This window comes from Chiloscyllium plagiosum, chromosome 7 (assembly GCF_004010195.1).
Source record: "Chiloscyllium plagiosum isolate BGI_BamShark_2017 chromosome 7, ASM401019v2, whole genome shotgun sequence".
Classification (NCBI taxonomy): Eukaryota; Metazoa; Chordata; class Chondrichthyes; order Orectolobiformes; family Hemiscylliidae; genus Chiloscyllium; species Chiloscyllium plagiosum.
The window spans coordinates 78,582,865-78,600,663 of record NC_057716.1 but is presented as its reverse complement, the minus strand read 5'-3'; the positions used below and the strand labels follow the sequence as shown (position 1 = coordinate 78,600,663).

Sequence of the window (17,799 nt, the reverse complement as noted above, 5' to 3'; positions counted from 1 at the left end):
ATAGCCATTTCTGCCCTGGGAAAATGTCTCGGGCTATCCATTGTATCTATGCCTGTCCTCATCTTGTACATCTCTATCAAGTCACCTCTCATCCTTCTTCGCTTCAATGAAAAAAGCCCTAGCTCATTCAACCTTGCTTCATCAGACTTGCCCTCCAGTCCAGTCAGCATCATGATCAATCTCCTCTGCACCATCTCTAAAGATTCCACATCCTTCCTATAATGAGGTGACAAGAACTGAGCACAATATTCCAAGCGTGGTCTAACCAGGGCTCTAAAGAGCTGCAGCATAACATTGTGGCTCTTAAACTCAATCCCCCTGCTAATGAAAGCCAACACACCATATGCCTTCTTAACAACTCTATCAACTTGGGTGGAAACTTGAAGGGATCTATGGACATGGATCCTAAGATCCCTCTCTTCCTCCACACTGCCAAGAACCCTGCTTTTAACCCTGTATTCTGCACTCAAGTTCAACCTTCCAAAGTGAATCACTTCATACTTTTTTAGGTTGAACTCCATCGCCATTTATCATCCTAGCTTTGCATCCTTTCAATGGCCTGTTGCAACCTACAACAGCCCTCCAAACTATCCACCATTCCACCAACGTTCGTGTCATCAGCAAACTTACTAACCCACCCTTCCACTTCCTCATCCAAGTCATTTATAAAAATCACAAAAAGCAGAGGTCCCAGAACCAATCCCTGCAGACCACCACTGGTCACCAAGCTCCAGGCTGAATACTTTCCAACGACTACCACCCTCTGTCCTCTGTGGGCCAGCTAATTCTGCACCCAGACAGCCAGATTTCCCTGTATCCTGTGCCTCCTTACTTTTTGAATGAGCCTACTGTGAACAACCATATAAAATGCCATGGTAAGATTCATGTACACCACATCCACAGCTCTACCTTCATCAATGTGTTTTGTCATATCCTCAAAGAATTCAATAAGGTTTGCGAGGCATGACCTGCCCCTCACAAAGCCATGCTGACTATTTCTAATCAAGCTATGGTTTTCCAAATAATCATAAATCCGGTCTTTCAGAATCCTCTTCAATAATTTGCCCACCATAATGTAGTTCCCAGGAATATCCCTATTCCCTTTCTTGAACAAGGGAATAATATTTGCTGCCCTCCAATCATCTGGCACTACTCCAGTGGACAGTGAGGCTGCAAAGATCATCACCAAAGACTTAGCAATTGCTTCTCTCGCTTCCTGTAGTAACCTTGGGTATATCCCGTCTGGCCCAGGGACATATCTATCCTTATGTTTTTCAAAGTTTTAAGCACATTCTTTTTCTTAACATCAACCTGTTCGAGCATATCAGTTTGTTTCATGCTGTCCTCACAAACGTCAAGGTCCCTTTAAGTAGTGAAAACTGAAGTGAAGTGTTCATTAAGGACCTCCTCTGACTCCAGGTACAAGTTTCCTCCACTATTCCTGATTGGCCCTGCCCACACTCTGACCATCCTCTTGTAACTCACATAAGTGTAGAATGCCTTAGGGTTTTCCTTAACGCGAAAACTTTTTCATGCCTCCTTCTAGCTCTCTGAAGTCCTTCCTTCAGTTCTTCAGTTCCTTCCTAGCTACCTTGTAACCCTCTAGAGCCCTCTCTGATCCATGCCTCCTCAACATGAAGTAAGCTTCCTTGACTAGATGTTCCACTTCTCTTGTCACCCAAGGTACTTTCACCCTACCATCCCTTCCTTGCCTCAGTGGGACAAACCTGTCCAGCACTATCAGCAGGTGCTTCCTAAACAACCTCCACATTTCTGTTGTGCATTTCCCTGAGAACATCTGTTCCCAATCTAAGCACCCCAGTTCCTGCCTCATATCATTGTAATTCCCTCTTGCCCAATTAAATACTGTCCCAGACTGAATTGAATGAAATGACTAGAAATGTGGAGCTCAGTATTCATGTAAATAAATGAGTTAAATGAATATCTGACTGAGAGTGTCTCTCCTTTAAATATCCAGGCCATTGTTTCTGAGAGGAAGGAGATGAATTGTGGCATGATATTTTGTAATATTTCTCTTTGTGTTATGCTGCTTTCTTCTCTGGAAAACCACTAATGAATGTGATTAAATGAATAATGCTGATCATTGTACGGGGTAATTTCTTTAAAAAGGACAGGTCCTTACGATTAATAATGTGCTTTCATAGGAATTTCAAAACTCTGTACCACCAAGTAAAGTTAGAGTCGTAGAGACATACAGCATAGAAACACTCTTTAGTCCAACCATCCATGCTGACAATAACCCCAAACTAAACTAGTCCCACCACCCTGCTCCCGGGCCATACCCCTCCAAACCTTTCCTATTCATTGACTTTATCCAAGTGTCTGTGAACATTTCTTTGCCTCCATTTAAAATGGAGATCCCAAGATGGAAGGATGGGTGTGCATTTGTACGCTTTGCATTCCTGAACTCCAGAAAGGCCAGACAATCTGACATTGATTTAGAAATATAGAGGAATAGCAAGTCTCCTCCAAAAACAAAACTAGGTGTGGGCACTCTCACACCAAAAGACATCTCCACATTGAAATAAAAATTAATTTCAGTTTGAATTGCAAATTACACTGATTTCTCTTTTTTTAAAAAAACTTTTAAGTTACTGCAAAATCAATGCTGAACATCCTTTAAATTTACAACAAAAAATAATCTTCAGAATTCCAAGCTACTCTCACATTTTGCTATGAATTTATACTGGAGGAAAATCCTTAAATGTGATCACCGCTCAGACTGCAGAAAGCATCAAATATCACTGCTTAACCCTAAATGACAGCATCTGCTGACCACAGGGAGTCACACCACTAGAATCAAAGTAAAAACCCCATGCCTTTCTTTAATGTTTTTGAGATGGCTTTCTCAGCAGGGATGCTGACGTTTAGGAGGAGAGGGGAAAATGAAAGAATAAAGTTATTTTTCTCTCTCTCAATCTGGGAAAAAGCCTTTGCTTAGTCAAGTGTGGCAAAACAAATCACATTTCAGATCGTTGGAGCTCTAAGCCTTTCCCAGCTGCACATCAATGTACTTATAGCCACGTCTGTTTAAAATGGAGATTAATTATGAATATACTTCACGTCACACTGAAACGATAAACTATCATTGCAAACTACGGATTAAGTGAACTTCACATGTTTAGGAGCTGAAATAACATTAGCTGATACAACTGCTAACCCAGAATGGTTTCATATCTTCTCTCCGTTTGAACATACATCATTAACTCTCAAGACTAAGTTCTTTCTTGAAATCTGTGCTTCCTTTAGCTGTCAGTAGTATTCACAATTTTGTGACCAAAATTCAGAATTTCATCAGGAAAGCGGAAGATTCGGTGTGATAAAAATTGATAGCAATGCCTACTTTAAATTGTAGATATCTTGAAAGTGATTAATTCATCATTAAAATCCAATTTATTTTAATGTTATGCTTATGCCATTTCCTCAATAAATTTATCAAACGATCCTAGGTCAAATAAAAGTCTTGATTCAAACATTACTATATTCTGTATTCGAGAACATATTCAAAAACAGTTTTTCTTTATCTATTAAGGATTATACACTTGTCTCATGAATATTCAGCTTCCTATCATTTTTATCCCACTGTGGGCCCGGCAACGTCCTCCTCACTAACATCTGAGGGCTAGTGCCAAAATCCTGAGAGCTGTCTCACAGACTAGTCAAGCAACAGCCTGACGCAGTGCAGACTCACAGAATTATACCTTACAGGTAATGTCCAGCTATCATCACCATCCCTGGATACGTCCTTTCATACTGACAAAGCAGACATAGCTGAGGTTGTCGTACAATGTTATACAATTGGGAGAGAATTGTCCTGGAAGTCTTCAATATTGACCCTATGTATAGCTTCCGGTTAAATATGGGTAAGGAAACCTTCTGTTGGTTATCATGTACTGTCCTTCCCTGGCTGATTAATTAGTACTCCTCCATGTTGAGCAACACTTGGAGGAAGCACTGAATGTGGCAAGAGTGCAAAATGTACTCTGGATTGAGGATTTCAATATTCACCACCAAAAATGGCTTGGCAACAAAACTACTGATCGGGCTGGTCAGATGCTGAAGGACACAGCTGCTAGACTGGGTCTGCGACAATTGCTGGGGCAACCAACAAGAGGAAAAAACATACTTGACCTCATCCTCACTAATCTGCTAGCTACAGATGCATCTGCCCTGGATAGTGTCAGTGAAAGTTAACGCTGAAAAAGTCCTGCCTTCATGTTGAAAATATCCTCCATTGTGTTGTGTGGTGCTATCACCATGCTAATTGGGACAGACTTTGTACAGATCTAGCAACTCAAGACTGGGCGTCTGTGAGGATGCAGTAGATGAATTGGACCAGCAGAACTGGACTAACACAACCTGCAATCCTATGGCCCGACATATCCCCCACTCAACCATTATCATCAAGCCAGGGGGTCAACTCTGGTTCAATGGAGAGTGCAGGAGGGCATGCCAGGAGCAGAAGAAGGTATACCTAAAAATGAGGTGTCAACGACTTGTGTGTCAAGCAGCATCAGCAGCAAGTGACAGACTCAATGCTTAGCATAAACCTGCCCACTGATGCCCAGTTTGGGTTCTGCCAAGGCCAACCAGATCCAGACCTTGTTGCAGCCTTAGCTCAAATATGGATAAAAGAGCTGAATTCCAGAGGTGAGATGAGAGTGACAGTCCTTGACATCAAGGCTGCATTCAGCAGAGTGCAGCATCAAGGAGCCCAAGAAAAAAACAGAATTAATGGGTATCGGGGGAAGAATCTCTGCTGATTGGAGTCATACTTAGCACGTAGGAAGATGATTGTGATTGTTAGACCTGAGTCATCTCAGCTCCAGGACATCTCTGCAGAAGTTCCCGAGGGTAAGGTCCTAGGCCAAACCATCTTCATCTGTTCATGATGGCGTTCACTCCATCATAAGGTCAGAAATGAGAATGTTTGATGAAGTCTGTGCAACACCATTCACAACTGCTCAGATGCTGAAGCAGTTCATGTTAAAATGCAACAAGAACTGGACAAAACCCAGGCTTGAGCTGACAAATGGTAAGTACCATTCATGCCACACAAATGCCAGGCTATGACCATCATCAATAAGAGACAATCTAACCACTACCCCTTGATATTCAATGATGTTGCCATCACTGAATCGCCATCTATCAATATCCTGAGCATTATCATTGAACAGAATCGCAATGACTACAAGAGCAGGTCAGAGGCTAGAAACACTGTGGTGAGTAACTGACCTCTTGATTCTTGATGAAAGGCTTTTGCCCGAAATGTTGATTTTATTGCTCCTCAGGTGCTGCCTGAACTGCTGTGCTTTTCCAGCACCACTCTAATCCAGAATCTGGTTTCCAGCATCTGTGGTCATTGTTTTTGCCATAAGATATAGGAGTGGAAGTAAGGTCATTCAGTCCATCAAATCCAGTATGCCATTTAATCATGGCTGATGGGCATTTCAACGCCACTTACCTGCAATCTCCCCGTATCCCTTAATTCCTTGCAAGATTAAGAATTTATCAATCTCTGCCTTGAAGACATTTAATGTCTCGGCCTCCACTGTGCTCTGTGACAATGAATTCCACAGGCCCACCATTCTGATGTTTGCCAACCTCTCACAGGGTCTTCAAACTCAGGCTCACACACACTCACTCACATACAGCCTCATGCTCTGACAATCACTCTCACCCTCGTATACCTTCTCACACTCTCATTCCACATTCACACTCTTTACACTCTCACACTCTTCCACTTTCAGTCTCCCTTTCACACTCTCACTTTCTTACATTCTCTCACACACTCTTTCTCTCACACTTGCTCATGTACACATTCTCTCTCACACAATTTCTCTCCCACAATCTCTCATTCTCTCACACACACTCTTTCAAATACTGTCTCTCATGTACTCTATCTCCCTCACCCTCTATCACAACCTGATCACATAGACACTTCCTCACAAGCACTCTCTCCACCAAGCTCTCATTCAGACTCACTTTCAGTCACTGTCTCATTCTCTGTCACTCTTCCTCTCCCACACACAGTCTTGTACTCGTATGCGTGTCTCTGAATATGTGTGGCTCTGCATGTGTGTATCTCTTTATGTGCGTATCTGCGTGTGCATGTCTCTGCATGTGTGTATCTCTGAGTGTGTGTCTCTGTGTGTGCGAGTCTCTGCGTGTGTGTCTCTGCATGTGCGTTTCTGTGTGCGTGTCTTTGCAAGTGCGTGTCTGTGTGCGTGTCTCTGCGTGTGTGTGTCTGTGTGTGCATGTCTGTGTGTGTGTGTCTCTGCTTGAGTGTGTCTCTGTGTGTGTGTATCTCTGTGTGTGTCTCTGCATATGTGTGTGTCTCTGTGTGTGCAGGTTCCTGTGTGTGCGTGCCTCTGTGTGCATGTCTCTGCATGTGCATGTGTGTCTGTGTGTGTGTCTGCATGTGCATGTCTCTGTATGTGTGTGTCTTTGTGTGTGTATGTATGTCTGTATGTATGTGTCTCTGTGTGTATGTCTCTGTGCGTGTCTCTGAATGTGTGTGTCTCTGCATGTGTGTGTCTCTTCATGTGCGTATCTGCGTGTGCGTGTCTCTGTGTGTGTGTCTCTGTGTGTGTGTGTCTCTGTTTGTGCATCTCTGTGCATGTCTCTGCATGGCGTGTCTCTGTGTGTGTGTGTGTCTGTGTGTGTGTCCTTCCGTGTGCGTGTTTCTGCATGCATGTGTATCTGTGTGCGCATGTCTCTGTGTGTGTGTGTCTCTGTGTGTGTGTCTCTGTGTATGTGTGTCTCTGCGTGTGTGTGTCTCTGCGTCCTTGTGGCTGGGTACGCGTGTGAGCTACCTGCTGGAAATGAATAATTTTTCACAAAAGTCACCAGCTCTGATGTACAAAGATATTCGTCACATTAGAAGGTGACCCCCTTGTAACACTACCTTGGTGCAAAGTGGCTAATTTACACACACACACACACACACTCACATACACACTCACATACACACTGTCTCTTAGACTCTCTCAGTCACTCTCTCACTCTCTCAGTTACTCTCACACTGGTCTCAGTCACTCTTTCTCACTTAGTCACTCTCTTTCACACTCACACACATTCCAACCACACTCACAAACACTCATACCCACTGTCTCACATACACTCTGTCTCCCACTCTCTCTGTCACTTTTACGCTCTCACACTCTCGCCTTCACATTCTCACTTTCTCTTTCACTGTCATACTTTCACTCTCGCTTTCACACACTCATTCTGTCTCTTTCTCACTCACTTACACCGTCACTCTCATACTCTCTCTCAAACTCTCTCTCACACTCTCCCACACACACTTTCTCACACTCTCCTACACACTCACTTTCACACTATCTTGTGCATTCTCTCACTCACAGTCTCTCACACACACATTCTGTCAGTCTCATATGCAATCTTTGTTCCACATGTGAACTATATCCCAACACATACATCTTTTTATGGTATATTCTGTGTGGACAAGATGTTAGGTATCATGCTGACACATTTATGTTCAGTTGAAAACAGAGAGTTGAACACAGATCTGTTACAAAATCAATCAAATGTATGCAAACATGATACTTTATTTACAGTATGCTGTCACCTGTGCCATAAAATTAAACTCCAAACACGTTTTAATTTCTTTCCATCCCACTATGCCTTAGTGCTGTCCAAGGTTCCCAGCTGGAATAAAGGGACCTCATTAGTAGTCATGCCTATTGGCCCTGGAAGTTAGCTAGAGTAACCCCAGGGGTGTTTGGGCCTGGAAGGCACTGACATAATGTGGGTTTTCTTGTCAGAGACAGAGGGACTCTTCTTTACTTGAACTTCCAAGGATCAGATCAGAGGAGGTCAACAGGGTGGAATTGGAGGGCCTGACCACTTCTTGTGAATCCTGATACAAGAAGCCTGAGGGGCTGATGTGTGGTTCTTCTTCAGGTGGGTGCCTTGTAGCATTGCCCTGTCTCCTTGTGAGGAAGACAGCCAAAGGGTTGCTTGCTTGAGGCATATGTGTTCCTCATAGCCTCTGGGTAATGAGGACTTTTATATCACACATCCCTGCCTGCTGCTGTTAGCCCTTCCCTGTGCAAGGGGATGAAGTTCTTGCTTACTGACACCACAGCACCCTCTCCTGCCTGGAACTGAGCAGGCACCTGGTCTGCAGCACTCCTCCGCGTGCAAGTGGCCTGGATCATTTCCTTCTTGGCCAGTTGTGGAACTGCCCCAACGATGTAGACACCAGGCTCTATCCCCAAACTTTCTGCAGGTAATTTCCCCATCAAGGTTTCAGTATCTGAGTGGATGGATGGGGTGTACAGGAGGGAGGTGCTTCCTTTGAGACCTCTTCCTCAGAGGTTGAGCTGGTGGATTGTGGTTGAGCCAGCCATTTCTCCCTCTGAGGTCATGGAAATCCCACTGATAGCTGTAAAACTCGAGAGAGAAGGCATCATGGCCAGTGGTTAGAAGTGGTGTGCTATGAATGGCACTGATCGCGGGGTTACTTGAGAGTTGCAGCAGAATGAATATTGGCACCTACTCGGTGGCACAGTGGCACCCTGGTTAGCACTCCTGCTTCACAATGCCAGGTTTCAATTCCAGCCTCGGGTGACTGGCTGTGTGGAGTTTGCATGTTCTCCCCGTGTCGGCGTGGGTTTTCCGCTGGGTGCTCTGGTTTCCTCCCACAGTCCAACATGTGCAGATTAGGTGGATTGGCCATGCTAAATTGCCTGTAATGTCCAGTAATGTGCAGTTTAGGTGGAGTGGTCATGATAAATGCAAGGTGTTGGGGATAGCATTGGGAGCTAGGTCTGGGTGGGATGCTGCTTGGAGGTCGGTGCAGACTTGATGGGCCACATTGCCTCTTTCTTCACTGTTGGTATTCTCTGATTCTATAACATACTGGTGTTGGCATCCACACAGGAGTGGTCTCAGACTCTTGTTTTGTGAGGGGTAGGATTGTCTCCTCAAGCGGACTGAGGAATTTGATGTTGTACATGCTTCCACCTATCTGAGCACTTCCTGCTCTACCATGGTCTGTCTTCTCCTGGAATGCGAAAGGGAGGGATTGAGTGGGTGGCTCAGCTGTTAGTGCTGGTACAGGTGAACGAAAGCTGGTGAGGTGTTCCGAGGGAGGGGTGAGGTATTCTTAAGGCCATGTAGTGGGAAGTTGAAGACTGAGATCAAGCAAAGAAAGATGTTGTGGGTAACACTGAAAGTGGCAGAACATGAACTTTGGTGGAAGGTACTGGAGTACCAGAGAGAGAGAGAGGAAGCAGAGTGTCGCAGTGTGACACCTACTTTGGCACATTGGAGAAAGTGTTTGACTTAGGTGGTGACCTTTGAACTGGCTGCTGGGTCTCTACCAATACTCTGAGAAAATGACATCCCACCTCAGCGTCCCCCAGGTTCCTGTCAGTGAATCACAACACCATGTTGCCTTGCTCCAATTTTCACACTGTAATGAGCTTCAGAAGGTCAGTGGTCGCTGGATCTTTTAAATATGGAGTGTGCATCAGGAATGCTGGTCTTTTGGTACAGATCCACTGAGTGGCAAATCCTTCTGGAAACAGTGCATGATGAGATGAGGGTAGAACCAGGCAAGAGGAATCCCCTGGGGATGGTGTAAGTAATGAATGAGACAAGAATGGTAAGGCTTCATGGTGAAAAACCCACCAAAACTTGACAAAACTAACACACTGCCAAAAAAAAAACACCCAGAAGATTCAGCTCATTGTTTTGAAGTGATTCACACGAGATAACTTTTAAGCATATTTTAAAAAGCATAATTGTGTTCCAGCACAATTTTGTAACAAAAGCATATTTTCACTTTCTAATTTTGCAAACGTTTTCTTGGTTAAATCAAATTAGGCTTTAGTTTTCAATATATTTGTGGGCGGCATGGTGGCACAGTGGTTAGCACTGCTGCCTCACAGTGCCAGAGACCCGGGTTCAATTCCCACCTCAGGCGACCGACTGTGTGGAGTTTGCACATTCTCCCTGTGTCTGCGTGGGTTTCCTCCGGGTGCTCCGGTTTCCTCCCACACTCCAAAAATGTGCAGGTTAGGTGAATTGGCCACGCTAAATTGCCTGTAGTGTTAGGTGCATGGGTAAATGTAGGGGAATGGGTCTGGGTGGGTGCTCTTCGGCGGGTCGGTATGGACTTGTTGGGCTGAAGGGCCTGTTTCCACACTGTAAGTAATCTAATCTAATCTAATATTTGTGATCTGCTTCTCCCAAGCTTTTAGTCATGATTCTATTAGTCCTGATTATTGGAAAGGATGCAAGTATGTTTCTTTTGATAACTTTTGATCTATACCTCCAAAGTATTTGGAATAAGAGGGCTATAATGTCAAATTGTGAAATTCAAGCAGCATTAATGCGCCTAGACTCTTGATAACTCTATTAATGTTGCTGAGAGCATTAGTTACAATAAAGCAATGGAACATTATAGTTGCGTGTATTAATTAAATGATTTTTATTTTTGTACCGAAACATTTGTTCTAGTTCTATGGTCTCTTAAGGATACTATATTAATAGAGTGAAACAAACCTGATTGTGTAGAAGAATCAATTTTACCATGCATTAAGTTTTAAAATGAAAAAAAAATTGTAAGTGATCAAACTCCTTACTGTCCCAAACAGCACGAATACAGTGAGTGGAAAGCATTTCATTGAAGTAGTTCTTGAATAAACTTATTATTATCATTAAGGTAAGACCCCGTCGTAGGTTTAGCCTTGTTTGATTTTAACAACAACTTTTGCCAATTACATTAAAATACAAATAGGTTTGATCACTGGTCAGTTCACATACTAAATTGGCTGCACATGATGTGAACTGGTTTATTCAGATTTATTGATGCAATCGTCTTTTGTTGAGTGAAAGTAAGATCTTTGGTCAGCATGCAAATAAAATAAAATCGTCATTAAAATGCATTCATAGTATTCTACAAGGTAATGGTCCTGAGAGAGTTAATGTTGAAATTGCATTAGGTCCACTCAATGCTGAGATGTTTCACAGTCCCAATGGAGACAGATGTCATATAGCTGGCTCCTGATAATTGTAATTATGCTTGACTAGTTAATATAAATTGTATCTCTTGATAATATACAATAAGCTATGCATTTTTATGTGAGACAGGTGCCTCTTCTTGTTAAAACTCTATTGTGATTGAACCACTACTCTGATGATGAGACAAACCCTTAGATTTGACATAAAGAAGAGGAAGTCCCTTCAGGATTGTTTTTGTTTATTTTACCATCTGGTTGTTTTAAACTAGTGGAAAGGAGGATTGGTGGCACCACTTTCCCAATCACAAGTTCCCAGTAGCTAACACCCAGAGCCCAATATAAAAACATAGTCCTTTACATCAAATACTGAGTGAGTGCAGAATAAAGTATCCCATTAGCAGCAAAGTAGCCAATTGTAAATGTTTTTAGTATTTGATGATTTATGTATTTTCTGCATTTGAGAAATAAATATTTCTCAATATTTTATCACTTGGTTTATATTCTCCTTATGCTTTGCTCTTTGTTTTGCATTGTAATATTAGTTTTAGAGGATTTTATTTGCTGGCTTCCATGTTGCATCTCTTAGTTTACGTTTGATGGCATGTGACCAAGAATAAATTATTCAAAAACAGACCATCCATGTAATTTAGCTACAATTTGCATATGAATTGTATTACAGTAGAGCTGCAAGGCGAGAACTGCAGGTGCTTGACAGTAGGGATCATGCTTTAATGCAAACTGAAACACAAAACAAATCAATTTTGTAGTAAAAATATATAAACTGTTTCTAGATCAAGCCCAATGGGTATTAATTGGACACACACAGTGCTATTCTGGCATGGGTTGTTTGACAAATCTTAACCAAGTCTGACATATTGCAATCCAGACAGAAGTTACAGCCTGCATGAATAACACTGATGACTCAATAAATAGTCTCTTCCGTATCCCTAATTTTCTTCAACTCATTGTTGATAGTTGCACAGTTTAGCTGCTTCTGAATTCCTCATCCATACTCTTCTTCCATGCGTTTGGAGCCAGACTCAGGCATATACAAATGTCTACAAATGTTTGGCAGACAGACAGAAGGAGTTAAAAGAAATAGGTTGTTATTTCTTCAATCCTGTTTCCTTTTTAACATCTCAAATGTCAGCACTGGTGATGTAACAAATTGGACAACTCAATGTGTGTTACCACTTCTGAAGATCCTGTAATGACCAGACTCTAGGCAACATTTCCCAATTTGTTATTGTTCCAGATACAATATTCCACACAGTTAAACTCCTGGGTGAAGAGGAATGAACTGCCTCCCCTTCTTTATTCACTTACTCTCTTCTCTTGACTGCAAAAAAGGCTAACTTGAAAAGGAAGCCTTCCCTAGGAAGCTTTCTCCCAGATGCGAATTTACATTTTTTTTAAAAAGGATCCACCTTGACCAGGCTGTCTTAAATGATCAAACAGTAAGTTTGCAAATTGCTAAGTGTGAAAAGGATTAGGACCATGGCATACATACACACAGATTCAAAATAAGTGGTGAGTACTAAAAGATGTGTTTTTTAAAGGCAAAGATATTATGCAATTTCTGAATTGTTAAGGAAGAGCAGGTAGTTGAATGTTACACTGGTAACAATGAAGTTACTGGTGACATTGTTGTTGATAGTTAAACAATCAGTTTTACAACTCTTAGTTTTGCAGATTGATTAACATTCTTTTTGTTTGATTTCTTTTGATGCATACTAGGAAACAAGAAGGCGGCAGAGTAAAATGCTCCAGCTGGAGCTCCTCTGCTCATCAGTTCCTTTTCATTTTTCTTTCTTTTTGTTCCTTTCCCTATAGTTTTTCTTCTCCTCCCCCTAACTTTTAACTTCTTAAACTACCCTATCTGGAGAATGGAGATGTGTCTGAGATGTGGGAGGTGAATCACAGCTGGATCCCAGAGCGGGAACAGAGTGAGTGCAGGCCAAGTCCCAGAAGAGAGTCACAGCTGTAGCCCGGAGCGGGACAGTGTGGGCATGGGCTGAGCTGGGAACTGAGTCACAGATCGGAACCCAGAGCGGGAGCAGAGTGAGCACGGGCTGAGCTGGGAACCAATTTGCAGATTGGAACCCAGAACAGGAGCCGAGCGAGAATGGGCTGAGCTGGGGGGATCGAGTCCTAGAAGTGAGTCCAGGACAGAGGCCAGTATATGGAGGCAGCAAGACCTAGTATTCTAGTTAAAGAATAGTGTCTTTAAAGTACGCAAGTTATAGTCCTTTATCATGGACTCAGTGATAAAGGACTATAGCTTGAGTACTTTAAAGACACTTTTTATTGTTGATCTGGACTTTTAAGCTATGTATTCCCAGGCCAGTTGATATTTTATTAAAGCTTTATTCCTGATGAAGGACTTTTGCCCGAAACGTCGATTTTACTGCTCCTCGGATGCTGCCTGAACTGCTGTGCTCTCCCAGCACCACTAATCCAGAATCTGGTTTCCAGCATCTGCAGTCATTGTTTTTACCTAGATATTTTTACTATTTCAATTCTGTGAAAACACTTAAAGTGTGTGTACCTCGGTACCCTGTATTACGTGGTGCCAGAGCTGACATTACAATTGTTTTCACTGCACTCATTCGAGTGCGTGTGACAAGGCTATTCTAATTCATTACAGCACTCAGGATGCGGCTGTTTCCTTTTGTTAGCCTATTCCTTTTTTGTGTAGCAGCCAGATAGTTAACATTTAGTACTCAGAATACAATGGTATCTTTACCTGCAGCAGAGGGATAATGAGGGGATAGTTAATTGACTGTGACCTTCGCAGCACATTAATCCTTGAATGCAGGCTGGTGTGCATTGGAGTATTCAATCCCATTGGTGCACTCCATTGGAGTTGGAGCTAGCTCTTTAACCCCTGTCCTTGCACATCTTCAAAGGGAAAAACACAATTGTGCCAACAGCTTGGGACATGATTTGCGAGGGATGGTTTACTGTTGAGTAGGGGATCATGAGACCTTTTTTATCTTTGTTATTCCATCTTTTTGAAATGGAGGTGCCAGTGTTGGACTGAGGCAGACAAAGTCAAAAGTCACATGACACCACATTAAAGTCCAACAGGTTTGTTTGCAACCACAAACTTTCAGGATTCAGAGATGCCGGTGTTGGACTGGGGTGTACAAAGTTAAAAATCACACAACACCAGGTTATAGTCCAACAGGTTTAATTGGAAGCACACTAGCTTTCGGAGCGACGCTCCTTCATCAGGTGATTGAATCACCTGATGAAGGAGCGTCGCTCCGAAAGCTAGTGTGCTTCCAATTAAACCTGTTGGACTATAACCTGGTGTTGTGTGATTTTTAACTTTGTACAAACTTTCAGAGCCTCTTCAGCTACCTGAAGAAGGAGTGAGGCTCCAAAAGCTTGTTTCAAATAAACCTGTTGGACTTTAACCTGGTGTTACGTGATTTTAGTCTTTCTGAAGTTTATTTAATATGGCAGATATTACTTTGCCAAACATTCCACACAAAATGTTTACCAGCCAATTATTGAATTCACACCTACACCCAGGTGATTACCTGAGAACATGGTCTGTAGTCATTCTGTCTTTGTAGCAGATTTTAAAAATACACATTTTCAAATTAATGACTGTGTAGTCCAGAATATTGCAGTTCCAAAACATCATCTCAATAAAACAAGACATCAACTTAACAGCCATGAACACAGATTCAACTAAAGCACAGATAAAATATTAACTTATTAAGCTGCATATGCTTTAACTACCTATTGTGCCAGATCTTCTCTATTTTTAACATTTTTGTGTTTGTGTTGGAACTGATATTTCATTATTTTTCTTGGGCTTGGTAGATAATACAATTCCTCTTTCTGTATCACTGCAAAACTTTACAATTGTCTCCTTAATTTTGATGAGATTTTTTTATTGAAGTGAGATGAAGCTATGTGCTAAAAAACGTATTGACAACATTTGTTGTGGCCAATTGAGGAAGTTAATAAAGAGGGGACCCAGTTCACAGCCCTCACCTGGCAGTGACAAATTATCTGAGTATTGACCCATAGATCTTTGGGCACATATTGCAGAATATCCAAAATATGGGACCTGGAGGGCAGAATTAGTTTCCTTGTTTATCGTTCTCAACTGGCGTTGTAACTCAACATTAAATCATTGTGACTCAATGCATGATACAGTTTGATGACAAGTCATCACCATTCTATAACTTTTTGGTAACAGTAAGTTACAGTGTTGAATTTCAAATTGATATACATTCACTTTTTCAATTTATGTTTGTAATCAATAATTTAAGAGGGAAAAATTGTTCATAGTTTACATTTGTTTACCTTACATGGCAAATTATCATCATTTCATCTTTGATAATATTGATTTTGCAGTTACACATCTAAAAAGCATTTTCTTATTGATTTTCTCAGTTAGAAGTCATGCTTGTGAGCTGGATCTATATAATAAACCAGGAGGATGCTCTCACATCTGCCTACTCAGCAGCAGCCACAAAACAAGGACATGTCGTTGCAGGACTGGCTACACCTTAGGGAATGATGGAAAGTCTTGTAAAAGTAAGTCAACACTCCATCTTTCTATATAAATCTGTTGTAATTTATATAAAATGATTTTTATGACAAATATATTTCAATAAAGCATGCACTTGCATGGCTGCTATTGGGTGTCCAAAATTGGCTATGATGATTAGCACTTTTTAACTATAAGGTAACAGCACTTGCCCTTTCCGTAGCATTTAGCAGCTGAATGAAGTTCACCCTTTTCTCTTTACACTGTATCTGCTTGTAATGGAGTAATCAGAGGTCAGATGTAAGTACTGACTTGACCCATAATGGACAAGTTTTAATGATTCACAATTTCAGTGTTCCTAGTTCAAGATCAGATGTTTCATCCATTCTTTAGCGCCCACAGCATGAAAGAAAACCTCCTAATTCCTTTATTCTCAATGATGTTTTGATATATTATACTGAATATATAAGACTGAGAATGCTTCAATTAGTGTCAGCTGTTTAGGTATAATGTTAGAATTAATTTCCAAGATTGTATTTTAACTGCTCCATTCACAGTGGCCATGTCTTCAGCTGCCAAAGTCTGAAACTCTGAAATTCCCTTTTTAAACAATGGGATGGATTTTCCCATGGCCAGATAATTGTTGTGAAGAGTAAATGGGAGTTGTGCGTGGGGAACTTGTTGATTTGCCAAAGTAGCAGACTCCAAGGGAATTACCTGGGGCATTTTGTTTTCTACTGGACAATTGCATGCACCTGGACAACTCCAAATGTCTTCATTTAAATCGGGGAATTCAGAGAATCCCACTGAAGTCAAGTTAATAACTTTCAGACATGGTTAGACTGCTAAATACCTGGTCTAACACTTGGTAATCTGTTACACCAACACCCCTTTTCCTCCCATTCCAATTTATCAAAATGGCATCCTCAGCTACACCTACCGCCAGGACCCTTGCACACCCAGACTCTGAATGACAAACTCTCTTCCTCGCAGACCAACATCTCATTGTAATCCTCGAACGCGTCACCACCCTAGCTAGCAGTGCCTGCTCCTTCCCTTGACCCCAGTTTTAAAGAGTCCCGCTCTCTGCTGCTGGTCCTAACCTTCTCTATCCCATTACTGGTCATGGCCTCACTTCTTAATCTGCAGTCCTGACTCTGCTTTTCTCCCACAATAACAACTAACTCCCCCTTTCCCCCACACTGGCAACTGGAACTGGTCTTCGCTGCCCTGGACCCAAACCCTTTGCCTCCCCCTACCTTGGGATACAGTCCCCACCTTTGTCCTGCTGCGGAACCAGCCACCCATCCCCTTCCCCCAAAGCTAACCCCAATCCTGCCCTTTATCTCGTTCAGATCCAATTTCCCTGTCCCACCGCCCAGCCAATTTTCCAGACATAACTACTCCTACCTGCCCCACATCACCAGACACAATATTTCGTCCACCACAATCTGTCCTGAACAAAGTGGCTGTCAGTGATGCTGGTCTTTTAAATTTCAGAATATGACAATTGACTGCTGTGAAAAAGGAGGCATTGTTTGCCTTCCACTGATAATTCTGCTCCAAGAGGAGCTGTCAGAAGAGTAGCACGGCTCCACATTTTTGAAGGAGCCGTGATTCAAATTGCCTGTCAGAAATACAGAGTTCTCTCATTGCCACTCTGCTTTTTTTTTATTGCAACCTGTGAGAAACTCTGCCCCCTACGTCTTCTCCTGCTCTTTCCTGTTTTAAAGTGCTCATTAAAACCTGTCTCTTGGCTGAAGTTTTTTATTATCGGTCCTCATTCCTAATGTGGGTCAAAGTTTACTTCATAATAGTTTGCTACTTCATCAGAGTTTGATTTATTGAAATAAGTGTATCAATAAAAGTTGGAGTTAATCTTTTAAGATGTTTAGTTCTTTCAACAACCATTTTCTCTTATTGCATTTACATACATTTCTCAACAGTGGCTATTCATTCTTCACATCCATCTGGGACTGTCTGATAAAGCCATCGTTTCATTGTTGTCTGTTCTATTTTTTTACACACACAACCCCCAACCCAGACAAACACACACACACAGACAAAGACCCACATGCACACATATATTTTGTGGGGTGAATTTGTACTTGCAGGGTTACATTGTACTTTGCTCAAAAACTACAAGCATTCATGTAGAACTCTGAGCTCAAAAACTGCATGAATTTATGTAAAACTCCGTTATCTCACTTTTTAGATTAGAGTCAATCTAAACATCATGGCATAGACAGAGAACACAGGGGGCCAATACCT

General features: G+C 42.0%; 1 protein-coding gene across 1 annotated transcript in view; it reads left to right on the top strand.

Annotated features, from left to right (window-relative positions):
* The window catches only part of LOC122551725 (low-density lipoprotein receptor-related protein 1-like), a 1,892,490-nt gene that overhangs the window by 900,376 nt on the left and 974,315 nt on the right, over positions 1 to 17,799 (top strand). Inside the window, exon 10 of the mRNA XM_043694091.1 lies at positions 15,432 to 15,575. Within this exon, the coding sequence (XP_043550026.1) occupies positions 15,432 to 15,575 (144 nt within the window). The remainder of the gene's footprint in view (positions 1 to 15,431; positions 15,576 to 17,799) is intronic.